Genomic DNA, 18,537 nt, shown 5'->3' on the forward strand with positions numbered 1-18,537 from the left:
TGAAAATACTTCCTTACTAGCTCTTATTCCTAAGTAGTTTATTATTGCCTACACTTAACTTCTTATCACTCTCTGCTGAAAATACTTCCTTACTAGCTCTTATTCCTAAGTATTTTATTATTGCCTACACTTAACTATCACTCTCTGCTGAAAATACTTCCTTACTAGCTCTTATTCCTAAGTATTTTATTATTGCCTACACTTAACTTCTTATCACTCTCTCCTGAAAATACTTCCTTACTAGCTCTTATTCCTAAGTATTTTATTATTGCCTACACTTACTTCTTATCACTCTCTCCTGAAAATACTTCCTTACTAGCTCTTATTCCTAAGTATTTTATTATTGCCTACACTTAACTTCTTATCACTATCAACTCTAATCATGCTTAATACAACAACCCACTGTTTGGAGCGGGTTTACATCTTAACAGTTCTTAAACACATGTAATCACACAATCAAAGCAAACATCTAATATATTTTATCTAATCCTGAGGTGCCACTGTAGTACAATCTTTCCACATGACTCATCTGCCAGGAGGCTAGCCAGCTTCACATATTACCAGGTTGTAGCATCTTCCAGCTTTGACACATAAGGACCATGTTGAGCATTAGTTGCTTTATAGGCTGGTTCAAGCTTTATCTTGTTTCAAGGTGTGTAGTAGTCCCACAGATTTCTCTTGATGTATTTTGATGGCCAGCTTTAGTTAGTATGCTTGCTTGTGTTCTCTCATTAATATTAACAGTTTTAATGAGCTCACACTAATCTGTTATAGCGCCTATATTCCAGAGTTCTACATAGGGGAATAGCTACCGTTCGGTATCAATCATATTTGAAGAGCACCAGATCTGTCCATTTACAGTGAAATTGTTCACTAAATAGAATTTGTAGCAGACTGATGGTCTCTCCTTGGATGTTTCCTGATCTTGCCCAAGTACTCCTGCTTTGGGTTTTATTTTGACACAAAATTAGAGCCAATTTCCTAAAGTCCAAATTCCTAGTGGAGAGTATATATCTTTTCCAGCTGTTTCCAAAACTTTAATTAAAGCATAGACTCTATCTTTTAACTTTTATCCAATTCCTCTGTGATTCTTCTTGGTTGGACATACTGCAATAGCTAGAGTCCCCTACCCTAGCAAAGTAAGGCTCGATTTGTCCAATTAGTACAGCAGCGAAGTCCCTCAATCTGCTGTCTGGTCTGGCTTGTAATTACCCACGGTAGTTGCTTGATGATAGAATTTTTATTTCTCCTCTTTGTGTCTTTGTGCACCCATTTAAGTGTCCTGGATCCTCATCTACTCCACATAGCAGTCAACTGTGGAACTTTCTCATAATAACATGTTTGAGTAGCCACCTAAGTGCCTCTCATTTTCAAAAGGATCTGTGGTAGCTTTTTTTTTTTGATACAGCAGTCTCCTTTAATTTGTTACATACACTCACCCTGAAATTCAGTGGTGAAATTGACTTTGTTTCTCCTGCCACTGCTTATCCACATCAGATCTCTAATTTCCCCCACATTTACCTTTAAAAGCAGCTAATTATCCCTGTATGTAGACCTCACTTAGGATTAGAGGCAGCATCTGTCATGTTGATTAGTTATGAATCTATCTGTATTCAATGTATTTTTAATCTATTTGCTAATAATATGCTTTAGGACTCTATACGAATTGGGTATAGTCTGGTTTCCACCAGTGTGGATTAACTTCCACATGTCATTTCTTCACAATTTGAATGCACCAATTTGTCCTAACTACTACTCTGCCTTTACCTAGTTGTTGCCCATGTTGTAAGATGCAAAGGCCATTCTCTAGGAAGGAGGACCATAGTGTCCATGGGCTTGTCTGAAGGGTAGCTATTGTTCCAAATGGAAGCAAGATTACTATACGGCATGGAATTAGTATGAGCAGTGAATTTCCCACACATTTATTGGGTCTCTTTCTATTTTGATATGGGGAGAGGGGTCATCCAACTATTGCATTTTAGCCTTCTGGTATTTGTAGAATTATTAGGGCTAAATACCAGTCCATATTTTATTCAAATTCATTATTGCTCCCATTTGTCAATAGTTAAGATTTCTATGTCAAGGTGGCAGCAGGTACCCTATAATAAGCCTATCAGCTATTCTTTATAAATCTAGCTATACCCAAGAAGATATACTTTATCCACTTCTATTTGTGGACCATCACGTCTGAGCCAATGCCATAAGGGTTTGACTCCATTGGTGAACAGTCTTTCATGGGGCTCTGTTTAGACCTGTTAGTACTACTACTACTCCTCTCATTGTTATTTGATGTAATTCGCCCTTTCCATTTGGGGAACAATACTGAAGACTAGTTGTAGTGTGGGTCATCATTTGAGGGAATAGTCCTGCATCGGAACCTCTTGGCCTCAGCTTTTTCAAAGGTTTCTCCCTGGCAAAAGTTATCTGAAAACCTTTCTACAGTTTTATTATCTGATAGATGGTGTTTTTTCAAAATTGCTTCCCCTAGTCTGCTCTAGCATTCTTTGGTTGACACATCCTCTCCTAAAGGCCTAGTGAGGAGTTATATCTTTTCAAATAGAAGTGCCCCAACGCTGTCCTGTCAGTGTGATGTATTCATTATAATACCGTCTTGGGGGATATTCCCCTTTTGGTTTCCATTCGCAGAATAATGACATTGGGTTCCAACACATAATAGAGTCCATGAGGTCTTCACTCCGTTGTTAGGTGAGGAGTTTCTTTTTTTGGTATTATTTGCTTCTGTTATTAGGAACCCCAACAGGAGAACAAGAACAGATAGATAAAAAGCCATGTGGCTAAAGTCGGAGCTTTTAAAAGAAATATAAAGAAGAAAACAGACCAGCTTCTACTGGAAGTAAATCTAGTATTACTTGTTCTATAAGCTATTAGTAATGAAAATGTACAGAACTAGGAGAAAACAAACATTGTTAATACTCAGAAAAATCAGAATCTATTTAAAACAGAAAAACGATCAGTTCTCACATGCTGCTGGGGGCAAATTAGATCTTAACCACTTCTTAGGTCATTGTTTATACTGGAGAGTACATCTTCATATAAATCTTCTATGTCTAACATCGCTTGATCTATGTCAAGGATTAGGTCTTCATCTTCTCTTGGTGTAAGTATTGACTCTAAGTCTGAGAGCTCAGCAAGGTCTGGGAGCGAAGCTTCCTCAGGAGGAGATGCATCCACTTCTATCTCTTCTGCTCTATCATTTTGCTCTACACAAGGAACCTGTTCTTGTGAAATCAGCTGTAAAAGCTCTTCAGCTATTCTTATTAACTGGGCTACACAATCAACAAGTCCAGCAACCAGCACGGGGACTGACACAGGCTCCATGGCCTCAATGATCTCCTCAGTAGATAAATATTACTGAAAGCTGTAGCAAATGGGCTCTTGGTGATAATGGATCCTATGGGGCTAGGAATGGTTCTATGGTTGGTTTGGTTGAGAAATGAGGCTGTTGATATGATCAAGTACAGAATGAGGCCAGTGGTCCTACAGCACTTTTTGATAAAGTTGGTGAACCTCCCACAAAACTTACATACGATGCTCTTGTTTGTGTTGGCAGTAAACTGCTATTATAATGACCACCAGAGAGACTGCCACCGCCAAAAGAAAACAGCAAAGCAGATCTAATAATAGAAAAGAGAAATATAAAGATTATTATTCTTGAGCCTTTATCTGTCCTACAGGTTCTGGCTATAGGATAAGGTTGAAAGAGTATCCCTAGTTATTGATCCTCCTTTTTGATGGCCTTATGTGGATATACTACTCATACTCTCTTTTCTTCATACTTCTCATCTTTATCTCTTCTTAGAGGATTTGAGAATAAAGTGAGCATAGGTTTTTTGTCCATCTTTCTTGAACATTTCTATCGAGGAAGTTACATTCACTCAGAGTCTTTCAATTAATTCTGTCTTTATTAGCACTTTACCTCATTGCCATTTATATCTGGTGCTGCTAAATTCTTTCTGTGTTTTAAGTCTTCCATTCATTAAGGTTTCCAATTGGCCCTACAGCCTGGGGAATTTGTGAAATGAAAGTTCCACAGTTTGTGTCTTTTGCCAAATTTTGGACAACCTCTGAAATAAAAGTAGTTTCTTGGTCATTTCCTATTACTGCCAATACTGCATATCTAGCAGCTAGTTCCTTCAATTTTGTCTAATGCCATGAACATACTATTCTCATCTGCATGTCTGGTGTGCTCTGCAAACCCTCTTCCTGAGGAAGTTTATACTTCTATAAGGTAGTATTCTTTGTTTAAAAATCTAAAGATTGGCCCAGTATCATCTACTTCACACATTGGTCTGGTTTAACATGCCCCACTCCTCTTAAAAATGAGTTTGTTGGGACGCCTGGGTGGCTCAGTTGGTTAAGTGTATGCCTTAGGCTCAGGTCATGATCCCAGGGTCCTGGGATCAACTCCCGCATCAGGCTCCCTGCTCAAGGGGAGCCTGCATCTCCCTCTGCCTGCTGCTCCCCCTGCTTGTGCGCTCTCACTCTCTCTCTCTCTCTCTCTGGCAAATAAATAAAATCTTTTTAAAAAAGAAAAAAAATGAGTTTGTTGAAGATGCAAGTTTTTAGTAATTTGACATGTCTCATATCGCTTACTCACTTGTTTGTTTGATTCATACATTTTCCCCCACTCTTTCCCCTCTGCTTACCTAGGACATTCATGTCCAAATGCCATGAGGCTTCATGGGCCCATTCTGTGACCTTAAACTGAACTGACAAGGGAGTTGAATTCGAACTTGGAGTCCCCAGGACTGTAGAGTCCACATTAGTTTTGGGGGTCAGATTGTCTCCTCTTTTACACTAAATAGATTATTCTGTCTTCCTGTTCTGATGAGTTGGTACATGTCCTACATGAATTATTAAATTTCTTTCATTGATTTCTTTTCTTATCTCCCTTCACCAGATTGTTTTTCCTGCAGTAGTCCAGTCTGTAATGTTCCATTTATTATAACATACATCTTCAGTCCATGGCTGATCAGTTTAGCTATATACTTTGACCAAGTATTTCCTTGGGTACATATACACATTGAATTTCTAGCAGCCAGTCCTGCAAATGGGGCTGCTTTTATTTCTCTAACCTCAGTTGAGCTTTTCCTAGTGGAAAGTATTAGGAAGCAGCCATCCATCTCACTCCTTAAGGATATTGCCAAATCTATCAATGCCCTATTTCCATCAGTTCTGACCAGAGCAGGGCCCAGCAAACCACAGGCACTACTTCTGGCTAATTGTACTCCTTAGACCTTTATCTGAGTACAGCAAACCACTGGCCAGATGAACTGTGATTTTCAGATGGAGCTTGCTGGTCTCCATGGGTCCTGCTTTGACCCACTCAGTTATATACTATCTCCACTTAACATAAGTTCTTTCAGAACCATACTTTTTTTTTTTTTTTTTTTTTTTGGTCCAAAATCCTGACAGTAGATGTGAAGCTTGCCCCGAGAAGGGTCACAACAATTATGATCAGAAGGCATGATTATGGCTGGAGATAACTTCTCATCTGAAATATGGGAGAATGGGCACTGAAAGTTATTTTATTAGCTTAAAGAATCTCTGCATTTTGACTAGAGAAAAATCAGTCTGGTGGAAGGAAATAATGGAAAGAAACTGTGAGAGGAATTTGGCATTAATGTAGAGTGTGGATCAGAAGGGAAACACAGAAGAAAGGTGTGTGTTAAATATTACTAGAGGAATACATTCACACTAAATCGATTTAACTTCTGGCTTCTCCTTCACCCAGGTGTTTTTTGTTTTTTGTTTTTTTCCTCAGCATCTCTACCTCCCTCTAGGACTCTGATATTCCTCCTCTTGGTCAATAGACCTCCATTTATTCACCTATATGTTTCATTCTATTTGACTCTCTGTGTATCTCCTTCTTCCACTATCCCTTCCCGTCATCTTTTCTTCTATCTCTCCCTAAACTGGGAAAAATTTCAAAAATAAATTATATTCCACTTATTGAGTTGATATTGTATTGAAAAAGTCTTACATTATACAATCTAAATGTAAAAAGCAGAGAGGTGGAACATTTCATAGCTTGCTGTTTTATAAAGATAAATGTAGTTACTTTTTACTTATGCAAACCTTGATTTATCTCTTCAATCACTTGGTCACCTTTGAGGGGAAAAAAATATCCCGACTTAGCCTTAACCCTGTTGACCATTGTGTTAACTAATCCACAATTCCTAGCTTCAAAGCATCTTGGAACCTAGGACCTGGGGGCTTGGAGAAGACAAGGAGGGGGTTGAGAAACTGCTAAATACCGCAGTACTAAGAAAGAGTAAGACTATAGCATCAGCTTATTCCAGTTGTGATAATTTTTAAAGCAAGTAACCCCTGACACCTTAGTTTGCCTGAAAGGGGGTATGTTGGATAGTTTGTGCCTAGCCCCAACTTACCTTAAGGGCCATTTTTTAAAATATATTTCTTAAGTCTTTTTGTTTTTATTTTTATTTCTTTTTTATTGGTATATAACATTAAATTAGTTTCAGGTATACAACATAGTAATTCGATATTTGTATATATTACAAAGTGATCACCACAATAAATCTAGTTGCCATCCATCACCATACAGCTGACCCCCTTCACCCTTTTTGCCCACAACCCAACCCCCTTCTGCTCTGATAACCACCAATCTGTTCTCTGTATCTATGAGTTTTGTTTTGTTTTGCTTATTCATTTGTTTTTTAGATCTCACATATAAGTGAAATCATATAGTATTTGTCTTTCTCTGCCCAACTTATTTCACTTAACATAATACCCTCTAGATCCATCCATGTTGTTGCAAATGGCAAGATCTCTTTCTTTTTATGGCTGAGTCATATTCTGTTGTGTATATAAACCACATCGTCTTTTCCGAAATTCACCCATTGATAGACACATATGCTGCTTCCATACCTTGGCTATTACATAATGCTGCAATGAACATGGGGTATGTGTGTCTTTTCAAATTAGTGTTTTTATTTTCTTCACATAAATACCCAGAAGTAGAACTGCTATATCATATGGTAGTTCTATTTTGATTTTTTGAGGAAGCTCCATACTGTTTTCCATAGTGGGTATACCAATTTATATTTCCACCAACAGTCTTTAAGGGTTCCTTAAGGGCCCTTTTATTAGCTGTTCCCTCTGCCTGGGATCCCTTTCCCCAGGAAAAAAAATGGCTTCTTGTCATTCTGTTCTCAGTTTAAATATCTTCTCAGATTTCTCACCCTCCAACCTAAAAAAGCTCCCCTAACCATCCCTTTCTCATTATACATGCAGTACATTTTTGCATTATGGTACCTACAGGCTGGAGGAAGGGACAACTTTCAGCTCTTTCATTCAGAAAATATTATCAAGTTGAATCCATGAATAGACATAGCAAGGGGTACAAAGATAAACCAATTCATCAAAACACACAGTAAATAAAATGAGCAGCAGTCCACAGACTGAGAGAAAATATTCATAAAACATATATCTGACAAAGAACTTGTAACCAGAATATACAAAGAGCCCCTACTGGGGGGTGGGCAGTGGGTGAAGTGGGTGAATGGAGTCAAAAGGTACAAACTTTCCATTATAAAATAAATAAGTCACAGGGATGTAACGTACAGCATGGTGACTATAGTGAATAATATTGTATTGCATATTTGAAAGTTACTAAGAGAATAAATTTCAAAAATTATAACAAGAAAAAATGTTTTGTAACTATGTATGGTGACAGATATTAATGACATTTATTGTGGTGATCACTTTGCAATATATACAAAGATCAAATCATTCTGTCATATACCTGAAACTAATATACTGTTATATGTCAATGATACCTCAATAAAAAAAGTGCCCCTACAACTCAATAATAAAAAGATAAACCAATTAAAAATGGGCAGAAGATTTGGACAAACATTTCACAAAGGAAGAAAAATAAATAGCTAATAAGCACATGAAAAAATATTCAACATCATTAGTCATCAAAGAAATACAAATTAACATCACAATAAGACACCACAACATACTAATTAACTGGTTAAAAATTAAAGACTGACAACACCAGATGTTGACAAAGCTGTAGAGCAACTAGAATTCTCACACATTGCTGGTGGGATATAAAATGGTACAACCTCTTTGAAAATGTCTGGCAGTTTCTTATAAAACTAAGCAAGTACCCACCTTGATCCCCAGCAATTTCACTCTGAGGTGTTTAACCAAGAGAAATTAAATTCACAAAAAGACTTTAGAAGAATGGTTATAACAGCTTTATGCATAATAGCAAAAAAAAAGAAAAAAAACAGCGGAAAAAGCCCAGCTGTCAATCAAAAGGAGAATGGATAAACAAAATGTGGTATATTCATACAGTGTAATACTAATCCGCAAGAAAAAGAAAGCCACTACTGATAGGGACCATAGCATGAATGGATATCAAAAACATTATACTTAATAAAAGAAGCCAGATATGAAAGAATACATACTGTAAGATTCCACTCATATGCAATTCTAGAAAATGCAAAATGACCTATGATGGAAAAAAATCAGAAAAGTGGTTGCATCTAGAGAACTGATTGGGAAGAGGCAAAAGAGAACTTTCTGGGGTGACAGTAATGATTATATTTTAGAATTTTGGGTTACAAACAATATGAATATGCATTTGTCAAAACTCATTAAATAGTACTCGTAAGATCTGTGCATCTAATTGCATGTAAATTTTACTCCTTCCAAAAATTTAACCAAGCATAATCCCCAGCCTCAAGAACCATATATCAGATGAGATGACATGCCCATGAATAATTATTCTAATAAATGCTCACATTTGTAGAAGACCTATTATGTTTCTGTGAAATCCACTTGTCTTATATTAGGACATTTCATCCTCACAGTAACCCTATGAAGTTACAGATGAAAGAATTGAGAATCAGAGAAATTAACAAACTTGCCCACAGTCACATGGTTAAGTAAAGATGCAGAACCAAAAGTCAGGCCAAGTCTGACTCCTGAAGTCCTATGCCGGAGGGCACCAATTCAGGGGGCTACATAGGAGCAAAATTTGCCTTATTCAGGCCACAGCTGACATCTCATTCTGAGCAGGGATAGAACTGAGAATGTTAATCTCATTTGCCATCCCTGGAAACTGGCTGAATTCCAAGCTGACTATGAGCCCTAAGGCGGAGGGATGGCGACAGCCTGATTGGTGCCCTCAGGGATCCTCATCATCTGTGGAAGAAATGCTGTGTCCATTTTATCTGCCCTTCCACTGACCTACTGAATTGGCCAAACACTCAAACTACTCACCTGTGATAGAGCTGAGATGGATGAGAAAGTCAAGGTTCCAGCCCGTGAATGTTTTCCGGACTTCCGCTTTCAAGCGGGGATGTGAATGCTCCTGTCACAAACTAAAGAACAAAAAGAAGGATAAACTGCAAAATCAATACATAAAGATATCCCTGATCTGTGGAAACAAGGACAAGATGAACTAAAATTTCTGAGAGCACAGAGCCTTTCCTAAGTGAGCTGGTCATCCAGAGCTTTTTTCTTCATGAGACATTTGCTCATTCTGGGCACAAGTTGAAGATGAGGTTTGGCCCCAAGGCAGAAGGACTCTACTGTGGAAAAGGAGAAATCTGCATAATATTTGAGGCTAGTAAAGAAAACTAATCCTGAATTTCAGGCTTCTCAAATTTCCAATCCATTACACACCACATACCAAAATTAATAATAATAATAATAATAATAATTGTAAATAGATCATAGACCTAACATGAATGATAAAACAATAAATCTTCAAGATCAAACCATAGGCAAATATCTTCTTGACCTTGGTAGGCAAAGATTTCTTATTTGAAAATAAGAAAAATTTTTTGAAAACAAAAAATATTAACTATGAAAGAAGACTGATAAACTGGACTTCATAAAAATAAATAACTTCCATTTATTAAAAGACCCCTTAAGAGGGTGAAACGGCCAACCACAGACTGGAAAAAAATATTCACAGTATGTATGTGTATATCTAACGAAGGACTTGTATCCAATATATACATATATTTTTTATAGTCTTTCAAATCAATAAGAGAGAATCCAATTTAAAAAAAAAAAGAGTCCCCCAATTTTTTAAAAAAAAACAAAGAACTAAATGGCACTTCACAGACGAGAACATCCAAATGGCCTACAAGCATATGAGTAGGCTTTCATTACTGCACATCAGAAAAATGCAAATTAAAACTACAATAAGACACACAAAACCCCACCAAAGAATAGCTAAAATGGAAAAAACCGACAGTACCAAGCATTGAGAAGAACATGGAGCAACTGGAACTCTCATACATTGTTGGTGAAAGTGTTAAGTGGTAATAAGTACTTTTAGGAAACTATTTGACAGGGATGCCTGGGTGGCTCAGTCTGTTAAGTGTCTGCCTTCAGCTCAGGTCATGATTCCAGGGTCCTGGGATCGAGCCCCGCATTGGGCTCCCTGCTCAGCGGGGAGCCTGTGTCTCTCTCTGCCTGCCGCTCCCCCTGCTTGTGCATTCTCTCTCTCTCTCTCTCTCTCTCGCTAAGCTCCCTGATAAATAAATAAATAAATAAATATCTTTAAAAAAAGGAAACTGTTTGACAGTATCTACTAAAACCAAACATACCTCTATCTCATGACCCTGCAATTCTACTCTTCAGTATCCAAAAGAAAAATGCACAAATGTCCCCCCAAAAAACATGTACAAGAATGATGAAAGAAACCAGATGCATAAAAATGCATATTGTATAATTCCATTTACATGAAATTTTAAAATAAGTAAACAAGTCTATGGAATGGAAGTGAATGAAGTGGTTACCTCTGGGTGGAGGATTATTGACTGGCAAGGGATATGAAAAAGCTTTCTGGGGTGCTAGAAAGGTTCTATGTCATAATATGATTTCATATGTTTTTAAAAAAACATTCAGTTCTACCCTTAAAATTTGTGTGCTTCACTGTATGTATATCTCAAAAAAATTGTTTTAATTTTGGGTCTCTTTCCTGTAAAACGAGTAAGGACAGCAAGACAGTGATGAGAATCTTGGCAGTGTTTAGCAAGCCAGTCATCACAGCCAATGACAATGGAATGAAATCTGAAGGTACAGAGCAGGGTCCCTTTGGCCCATGTGGCTCTCTACCTCAGGTCAGTGCTAACTAAGTAAAGCAAGAGAGCCTTATAGCTAGATGGAGTTATAAACTGACACAAGATGAGATGACCCACATCTTACAAGTAGCTCAGAAAGACAGCTGGAACAGAGAGCAAGCTAGCCATCCGATAACTAGGGTCTTTAACCCCATAGGTTTTTATTAATTTCACTCTTATGACATTTTTGTCAGCACAACTAATCAAGAGCCATCGTTTTTCTTTTAGCTGATAGTCCTATCCTGCTATTTTGTGATGCTCATAACTAGCAAACTGGCAGTAAGTGTCTAACAGTAGGATGGAAAGGAGCAAAGGAATCCAAATCCTCTGGGTCTATGTTTATAGTAGATAAGCTTCTCTGCATCAGGCAAGGTAAATTAGTTCATATCCAAGGGGAACAGAGGCAGTTATGTGAGAGAGATTAAAATGCGCCTTTGGTGAGTGTAGGTGCCAGGTTCCTATCTACAAACAGTAAATTTTTTCATAATGCTCCCTTCTCTGAGGAGAAGATGCTGCAGTACCATTCGGATACATGCATTCAATACAGATTAAAAAAAAAACAAAAAACACCCCCCAGACATTACTTCTCATTGCTGTCCTCACCCCTGAGGAAAACATCAAGAAGTCCTTGCCCCCAAAGGACAAATCTTATAATTTTTTAAAAAGATTCTACTTATTTGTTTGTTTGAGAGAGAGAGAGAGAGAGAGAAAGAAAGAGAGAGCAGGAGCTTGGGGAGGAGCAGAGGGAGAGGGACTAAGAAGGCTCCATGTTCAGTGCATAGCTTGACATGGGGCTCAGTCTCATGACCCTGAGACCACAACCGGAGCCAAAATCAAGGGTCAGAAGCTTCAGTGACTGAGCCACCCAGGCGCCCTGAAAAATTTTATAATTTTGACATAGCTGGTGCTCTCTGAGGGGCTACAATGAACAAAACAAGTGTTTACCCTTTAAACTCTTTTTTTTAAGCGACAAAACTTTGCCTTTAAAAAAAAAAAGCTGTGTGCAATAAGGCATTTGCCTGTTATAGGATCTGACATTTAAAATCCCCATGAACCATCTTTAATTTATCAAGAGAGAAAGGAAAGAATTGTACAGCTGAAGAGCTAAACATGGTCCCTTCTTGAAAATATATGAAAAATTCAAAACAGAAACTGGAAAGAGAGGGAGTAGGAAATGTCCTTATGGTCAATTTAAACTGAATTCTACTGAATTTCTTTCCTCCTCCTCCAAATTTGCTCACTGCTGCAGAGAGAATCACAAATTCTTGCTTACCGTTCCGAAAAACAACTTAGTCACTGGAGAAAAACAACCACTTTTGAAAATGTATCTCTTAGTTATTTTCCTAGACAGACAAAGAGTTTCCTCAAAACTATTCAAACGGGAGAACAGCCCCCCCATCTTGGCTTGGTGGGACCCTGCACAGGCTTGTCCCTGAATCTTGGCTATTATGAGAAGCCCACAGCCACCACCCCCCCACCCCAGAGAGCCTAAAAAGAGCTGTACTACTTCTAGAAAGGTTCTTGGCTTTTAAATATTACCAGTGCAGAGGACATGGTCTAAAATAAGGGAAATAAGAACAAAACTTGGAAGTAACAGGAAAAGGGATTCTATTTTCACATCTTCTCTCAGCTTTCTGAGAAGGAAGAAGGCAAATCGCCATTGTTTGTTTGTTCGTGTATTTTCTTTGGGAGAGTCAGTCACGTGATGCTAGTGGTTGAAAGGGTAGGATCTGTGTCAAACAGATCTGTGTTTGAATCTCAACTTTTCCACTTACTACCTTCCAGGTAGAAGGTAGAGTACTAGAGTACTACCTCACTCTGGTAGTAAGGCTACTCTGCCTCAGTTTCTCATCTGCAAAATGAAGGTAATAAGGGTTGTGAGAACAACATGAGTTAATATACGCAACGAGTATAGAATGGTGCCTGCTATATAGGAAGCTTCTTAATAAATGCTAGCTAATGTAATTGTTCTGGAGAAATTCCGGGATCCAGGAACCGGTGAGTGGTGCATCCCGAGTACTGACTAGTGACCCTGTGAAGGTGGGAGGGGAGGAGCTGCAGGTATTACAAAAACTGGAAGGAAGGGCCAGAGATAACAATTTATCTCATGGTTAGAACTAACATGACTTTGAACTGGGTAAAGATATGAGGGAGCAGGACTGTCTTGTGACTCTGGCTCACAGGTCATCCTTCCAGAAGACCTCAGGCCAATCAGGTAGGGAATCCTTGAGGATTAGACGATCTTCCTAGCCTAACTCCTTCTTGCCTTTGAAGCATGCACGCACTCTGGCTCCCAGCTCTGGCGGGAAGAAGCTGGCTACACGTCAAGACTGCTCATTGGCTATTCCTCCAGTATAGGGCCAGCTGCGTGGAGAAGGCCCTCTGCTTGGTCTTATGGTGATGCATCTTTCAAAGCATTAACTAGCTTATTCCTTGGAAACATTCACTTAGAAAGTAATTGGCAAAGTCATTAAGGCAAGAAAATGAAGGCCATTACCCTGTGTCTAGCATGACTTCACCTGAACCAGCCCAGACTTTGAGATCTTCCTACGTGAATCGTTTGGGTAAGAAAAGGAGCATCATACATAGATCTTTGTATGCTTTTTATTCTCTACCATCTTAGCCTGGCTTTAGTCCTGAGTTTCAAGAATACTTCTCAGAAATTTGAAAAGAGCAAGACTAAGCACCAGCCGTGGCCTCCTCTCTGTTTCTGTGGCAAATGCCAGTTTGCCAGGAAAGACCTGGTTCGTTTCTTTTTCCACCTGGAAAAAAGATCAGAGGCCGTATAGTTCTTCTTTCTGCCTGCAAATGTGCTTACTACTTATCCACCAAAGGAAGAATGCTTCTGTTTTTAATGATCTCAAAATATGATTCCATAACGTCCCTTGGTAGTTCATCTGTGTTTCGTCATTTCCTCCTTCTGCTAATTATATCCTCAAGTACCTTCACATACATTAACTTATTTAATCCTGATAACATCCTGTGCAACAAGGATTATTCCTTTTTTACGACTGAGGAAGCGAAGATGCATCATTGATAAGTAACTTGCTGGGATTACACAGCTGGTTAGTAGCAGAGCAAGACTGAGAATCTGATTCTTCAGTCTCTCTACCCTCTGTGCTGTCCTTTACACTGTGGTCCACCTAGTACTGCTCTGGGCAGCTCCTAATCACCAACAGAATAAGATACAGTGTTAAGATGGCAACAAGAACACCATATGGCCATGGTGGGTCATAGGCCACAAGTCCCCTTGAGGATAACCATTCCGTTGTCCTCATCCCTACATACTATTGTTCCCAGAGTGCACCTATAGTCAGAACATTCTAGTAAAAAGGAAAGATACCAAAAATCTACATGAACATTAAAATCACCCAAAGACCATATACTGCTCCATGGGAATAAAAAATAAGACTTCTCCATTTCTGACCTCTGAGATAAATAAAATCAGAATAAACTGGAGGAAGGGAGGAAGAGAAAACATTTCTTAATATCCTATAAAGAAAAATGTTTTGCCCTTGGGCATGAATTCGTTGTTTCCTTTCCCTCTGAAGATTTCATTCCTCTATCTCTCAAGGTTCATAAAGGGGCCAAAGGTTGGCATTTTAAACATGGGTAAAGAGCTCATCCCATTACCTATATGCTTAGGACTCAGAAAAGCACATCAGGGCCTCAGCTCTTTGGTCTGGCAAGAGCCCTCAAATGAAAGGCTGGGTGGAGTTGTCCTTTCAGGATTCCTCAGTTTTCTTTTTAATATTAGAGGCAGGGGAATCTCCAGGCAGTTTTGCTTGACAAGAACAAAATCTCTCTCTTATCTCATGACTGATATTACCAGGTTAAATATTTGTTCTAAAACACACACTTTTAATGAAATATAATGGCCACTCCACTTAAGTACCCTTGTCCAAGTCCCCAGTGGCTTCCACCCTTGACATGGTTGATCACTCCCCAGGTCCTCCTCTGCTCCATCTATAATTACTTCCTTAGTGATCTCCTCCAGGCTGTAAATAATACCTATAACACAGATGACTCCCAAATTTATTTAGCTAGTTCAGACCCTTCTCCAGAATTTCCTCCTTGTGTATCTAATTGCCTTCATGCTGACCTGTGATATCTGAAACTCGGTATATCCAAAACTGTATCCTTGGTCTTCCCTCCAAAACCTGCTCTACCTAGAGCCTTCTCCAGCTCAGTAGATGGCAACTCTATCCTTCTCGCTACTCAGGTGAAAAAATCTTGAGTTTATCTTTGTTTGACTCTTTTCTTTTCCCCACAATCCACAGCCAATATCCTTTTGGCTCTGCCTTCAAAATACATTCAAAATCTAAAACTTGTCGTTGTGAGCCACCAGCATCTACCTCTCACCCTGATTATTTCAACAGCCTCCTCACAGGATTGCCTTTGCCTCACCCCAGTCTCTTCTCAACACAAGAGCCAGAGTGAGCCCTTTACAATGTAAGTCAGAATGGGGCAGCTGGGTGGTTTGGCTGGCTAAGCATCCAACTCTTGACTTCGGCTCAGGGTCATGAGATCGAGCCCTGAGCTGGCCTCTGCGCTGGGCGTGGAGCCTGCTTAAGATTCTCTCTCTCTCCTCCCTCTGCTCCTCCCCATGCCCTTTCTCTCAAAAAAAAAAATAAAATAAATAAAATAAAGTCAGACCATGTCTCTCCTCCTCTAATGGTTCTGCATATCCTTCAGAATAAAGCCCAGATCCTTTATAATGGCCTACATGGCCCCCCACGATATAGTCTGCAACTTCATTTCTACTTCTCTCCCCCTCCCTCCACTCCAGCCACTCTGGCCACTTTGCCATTCCTCAAACTCACCAGAACACTTCCTCTGTAGGCCCTTTACACCGGCTATTACTTCTGCCTGGAATGTTCTTTGCTCAGATATCTGAATGACTAAATTCCTCCCCTCCTTCAGACTCTGCTTACATCTCACCTTCTCAACAAGAGCTACACGTGCCACCCTTTGAAAAATTTAACTTCCCCCTCCCCACCTGGCACTCCTGAGTCTTCCTTATGCCTTATTTATTCTGCTCTACCTTTTCCATTTTCTTACAACTTGTCACCTTCTATATATATATTGTATAGTTTACTTACTTATTATGATCACTGTTTTATGGCTCCCCCCACTCCAGAAGGTAAACTCCCAACAAGACAGTGATCTCTGTTTCATTTAAGCACGCACGCACAGTGGGTACTCAATAACTATTTGTTGAATGAATAATAGAACTAACAATTCCTCAGATTTTTTATAAGGCTTTATACTTTTTCTACTGTTTTCACATTATATCTCATTTGATCTCCACAGTTACCATATAGCGTGGATAGGGCAACACAGAGTTTATTACCTCCATCTTACATTTAGGAAAATTGACACCCAGAGAGACAAAACGATCTACCCAGAGTCACACAGCTGGAATGTGGTAGAACCAGAAGTCTAGTTCTGTGCTCCCTTTCCGTAGCCTCCAACATTGTACTGCAAAGCCCCCAGGCCTCCAGGAAAGGCCTTCCAGATCTTTTGTTAGGACAGAGATATGGCCTGCTTATGCCACTAACCCAATGCCTTGAAGCTGAATGTGCTTCACCAGCTCATGGAAATACAAACACATGAAGTCATCTAAAGCTTATGTAGGGAGTCGCCATGTGCATGTCAGAGAAAATAATGCCATTCCCACATGGCGTCCTCTCCAAGAAAGAAAGCAACGTTTGAATCTACCAGCTGCTCAGTGAAATAAATCATTTGTTTCTTCCTAACCGGCTCTGTCTGCCTCTCGCATTACACAGTGAACCAAATAGTTCTCCAAAGCACCCTGAAGGCAAAAAGCAGGAAATCATGGTCCTGAAGTGCATCCTAGTGGCCTCTTCCCCAGTGCCCCCGTCCGGGCCACTGACCACCCGTGCTGCAAGCCGCCCCCCCCCCACTATTACTGCCACACTCCCCCTTCTATCTCCACAAGCAGAGTGGAGGCTGTCCCTTGAAATGTACCACTGAAGAGGAAGCTGGTGTTTATTTGGCAGAGGTGGGGGGAACAGGATACTTCATGCTTGGCACATTGCTACCACTGGCATCCAATCCAGAAGCTGCTACATTCTGCAGGGGTGGCAACTATTTTGTCCTCAGGATAACACAGTGGAAGATACAGCTATATTTACATACAGGCTTTTTAACAGAGACACCTGTCACCCCTGGTAAGCTCACAGGAGGCAAGAGAAATGGCACAGCCAGGAAAAGGCAAGCCAAGTTCTCAGTGCCTTCTGGCAGCAGAACCCACAGTAACAGAGAGGGAGGCCTGATTTCTTTCCCTGGTCCCCAAAATGTCATTATAACACGGATGTATCCAGTCACCCTCCTGAGAATTCCTAAGGAGACCAGGTTTGTCTTCAGTGTATTCGTCCTTTGATCACAGCAAATCAAGTGGTTGAGGTTTAACTCTACTACCAAGTCAGCTCCGCTGCCAGGCTCAACAGACTCCCCCTCATGGGACAATAAGCATCAGGTCACTAGATAAACCCCAGGCTGCAAACAGAAGTGTCAACGCAAGTACAGTCTACCACACACCTGATGGACTTCAGATAATGTATGCACGGAAACATCTCTGAAAGCTGCAGACCTGAAACAGTCTCAGCCACACACACATGTACTGAAATACCTGACACTGAGCAAGCAGGAAGAATGGAGGAAAGAGATTCTCTTTAAAGGGGAAAAATAAGGAATTTGGAGGCAAAGAAACCTGAGTTTAAGTTTAAAAGTTTTCTTACGGGCGCCTGGGTGGCTCAGTCGTTAAGCGTCTGCCTTCGGCTCAGGTCATGATCCCAGGGTCCTGGGATCGAGTCCCACATCGGGCTCCCTCCTTGGGGGGAAGCCTGCTTCTCCCTCTCCCACTCCCCCTGCTTGTGTTCCTGCTCTCGCTATGTCTCTCTCTGTCAAAAAAATAAATAAAATCTTAAAAAAAAAAAAAGTTTTCTTACCTTGGGCAGGTCACTTAAGCTTGCCGTAACTCACTTTTCCTGATCTGAAAACAGGATGATGATAAGGGCCTTGAGCAAGTATTACTTTTGTAATTTCGACAACTTTTAATTATGGGGAGAGGCCCCTTTACTATAGCTTAAAAAATAACAGCACGGCTTTTGAATTCAAACATTTTGAAGTTTGGTTTAAGCTCTACCTTTGACACTGACCGCACAGCACTGAGGGAGGCACTTCTCTCTAAACCTGAGTTTGCTCGTCTGCACATCAGGGATGAGGGTAACACCTATCTCAAATGGATGCTATACTAATCAAATGAAATAATGCTGAAAATGTGTTTTGTAAACTTTTATAAACCAAAACTATAAACTATAAATGTGCTTTGTAAACTCCAAGGCAAAGAAAAGTTTTCTTTAAAAGGCCCTAA

At 39.8% G+C, this 18,537-nt stretch overlaps 2 protein-coding genes across 2 annotated transcripts in view; one reads left to right on the plus strand and one right to left on the minus strand.

The window, feature by feature from the left end:
• Positions 1-18,537, plus strand: part of TRPC5 (transient receptor potential cation channel subfamily C member 5) — a 128,883-nt gene that overhangs the window by 36,872 nt on the left and 73,474 nt on the right. The window lies entirely within an intron of this gene.
• Positions 1,638-9,359, minus strand: TRPC5OS (TRPC5 opposite strand). The gene is made up of 2 exons (XM_081808386.1): positions 9,283-9,359; positions 1,638-3,635 (listed from the first exon to the last, which is right to left on the minus strand). Exon 2 carries the CDS (start codon positions 3,337-3,339, stop codon positions 3,007-3,009), a length of 333 nt encoding a protein of 110 aa, XP_081664512.1. The 5' UTR covers positions 3,340-3,635; positions 9,283-9,359; the 3' UTR covers positions 1,638-3,006.

The sequence above is a fragment of the Leptonychotes weddellii genome, chromosome X (genome assembly GCF_054177405.1).
Source record: "Leptonychotes weddellii isolate Sample4059 chromosome X, ASM5417740v2, whole genome shotgun sequence".
NCBI lineage: Eukaryota > Metazoa > Chordata > Mammalia > Carnivora > Phocidae > Leptonychotes > Leptonychotes weddellii.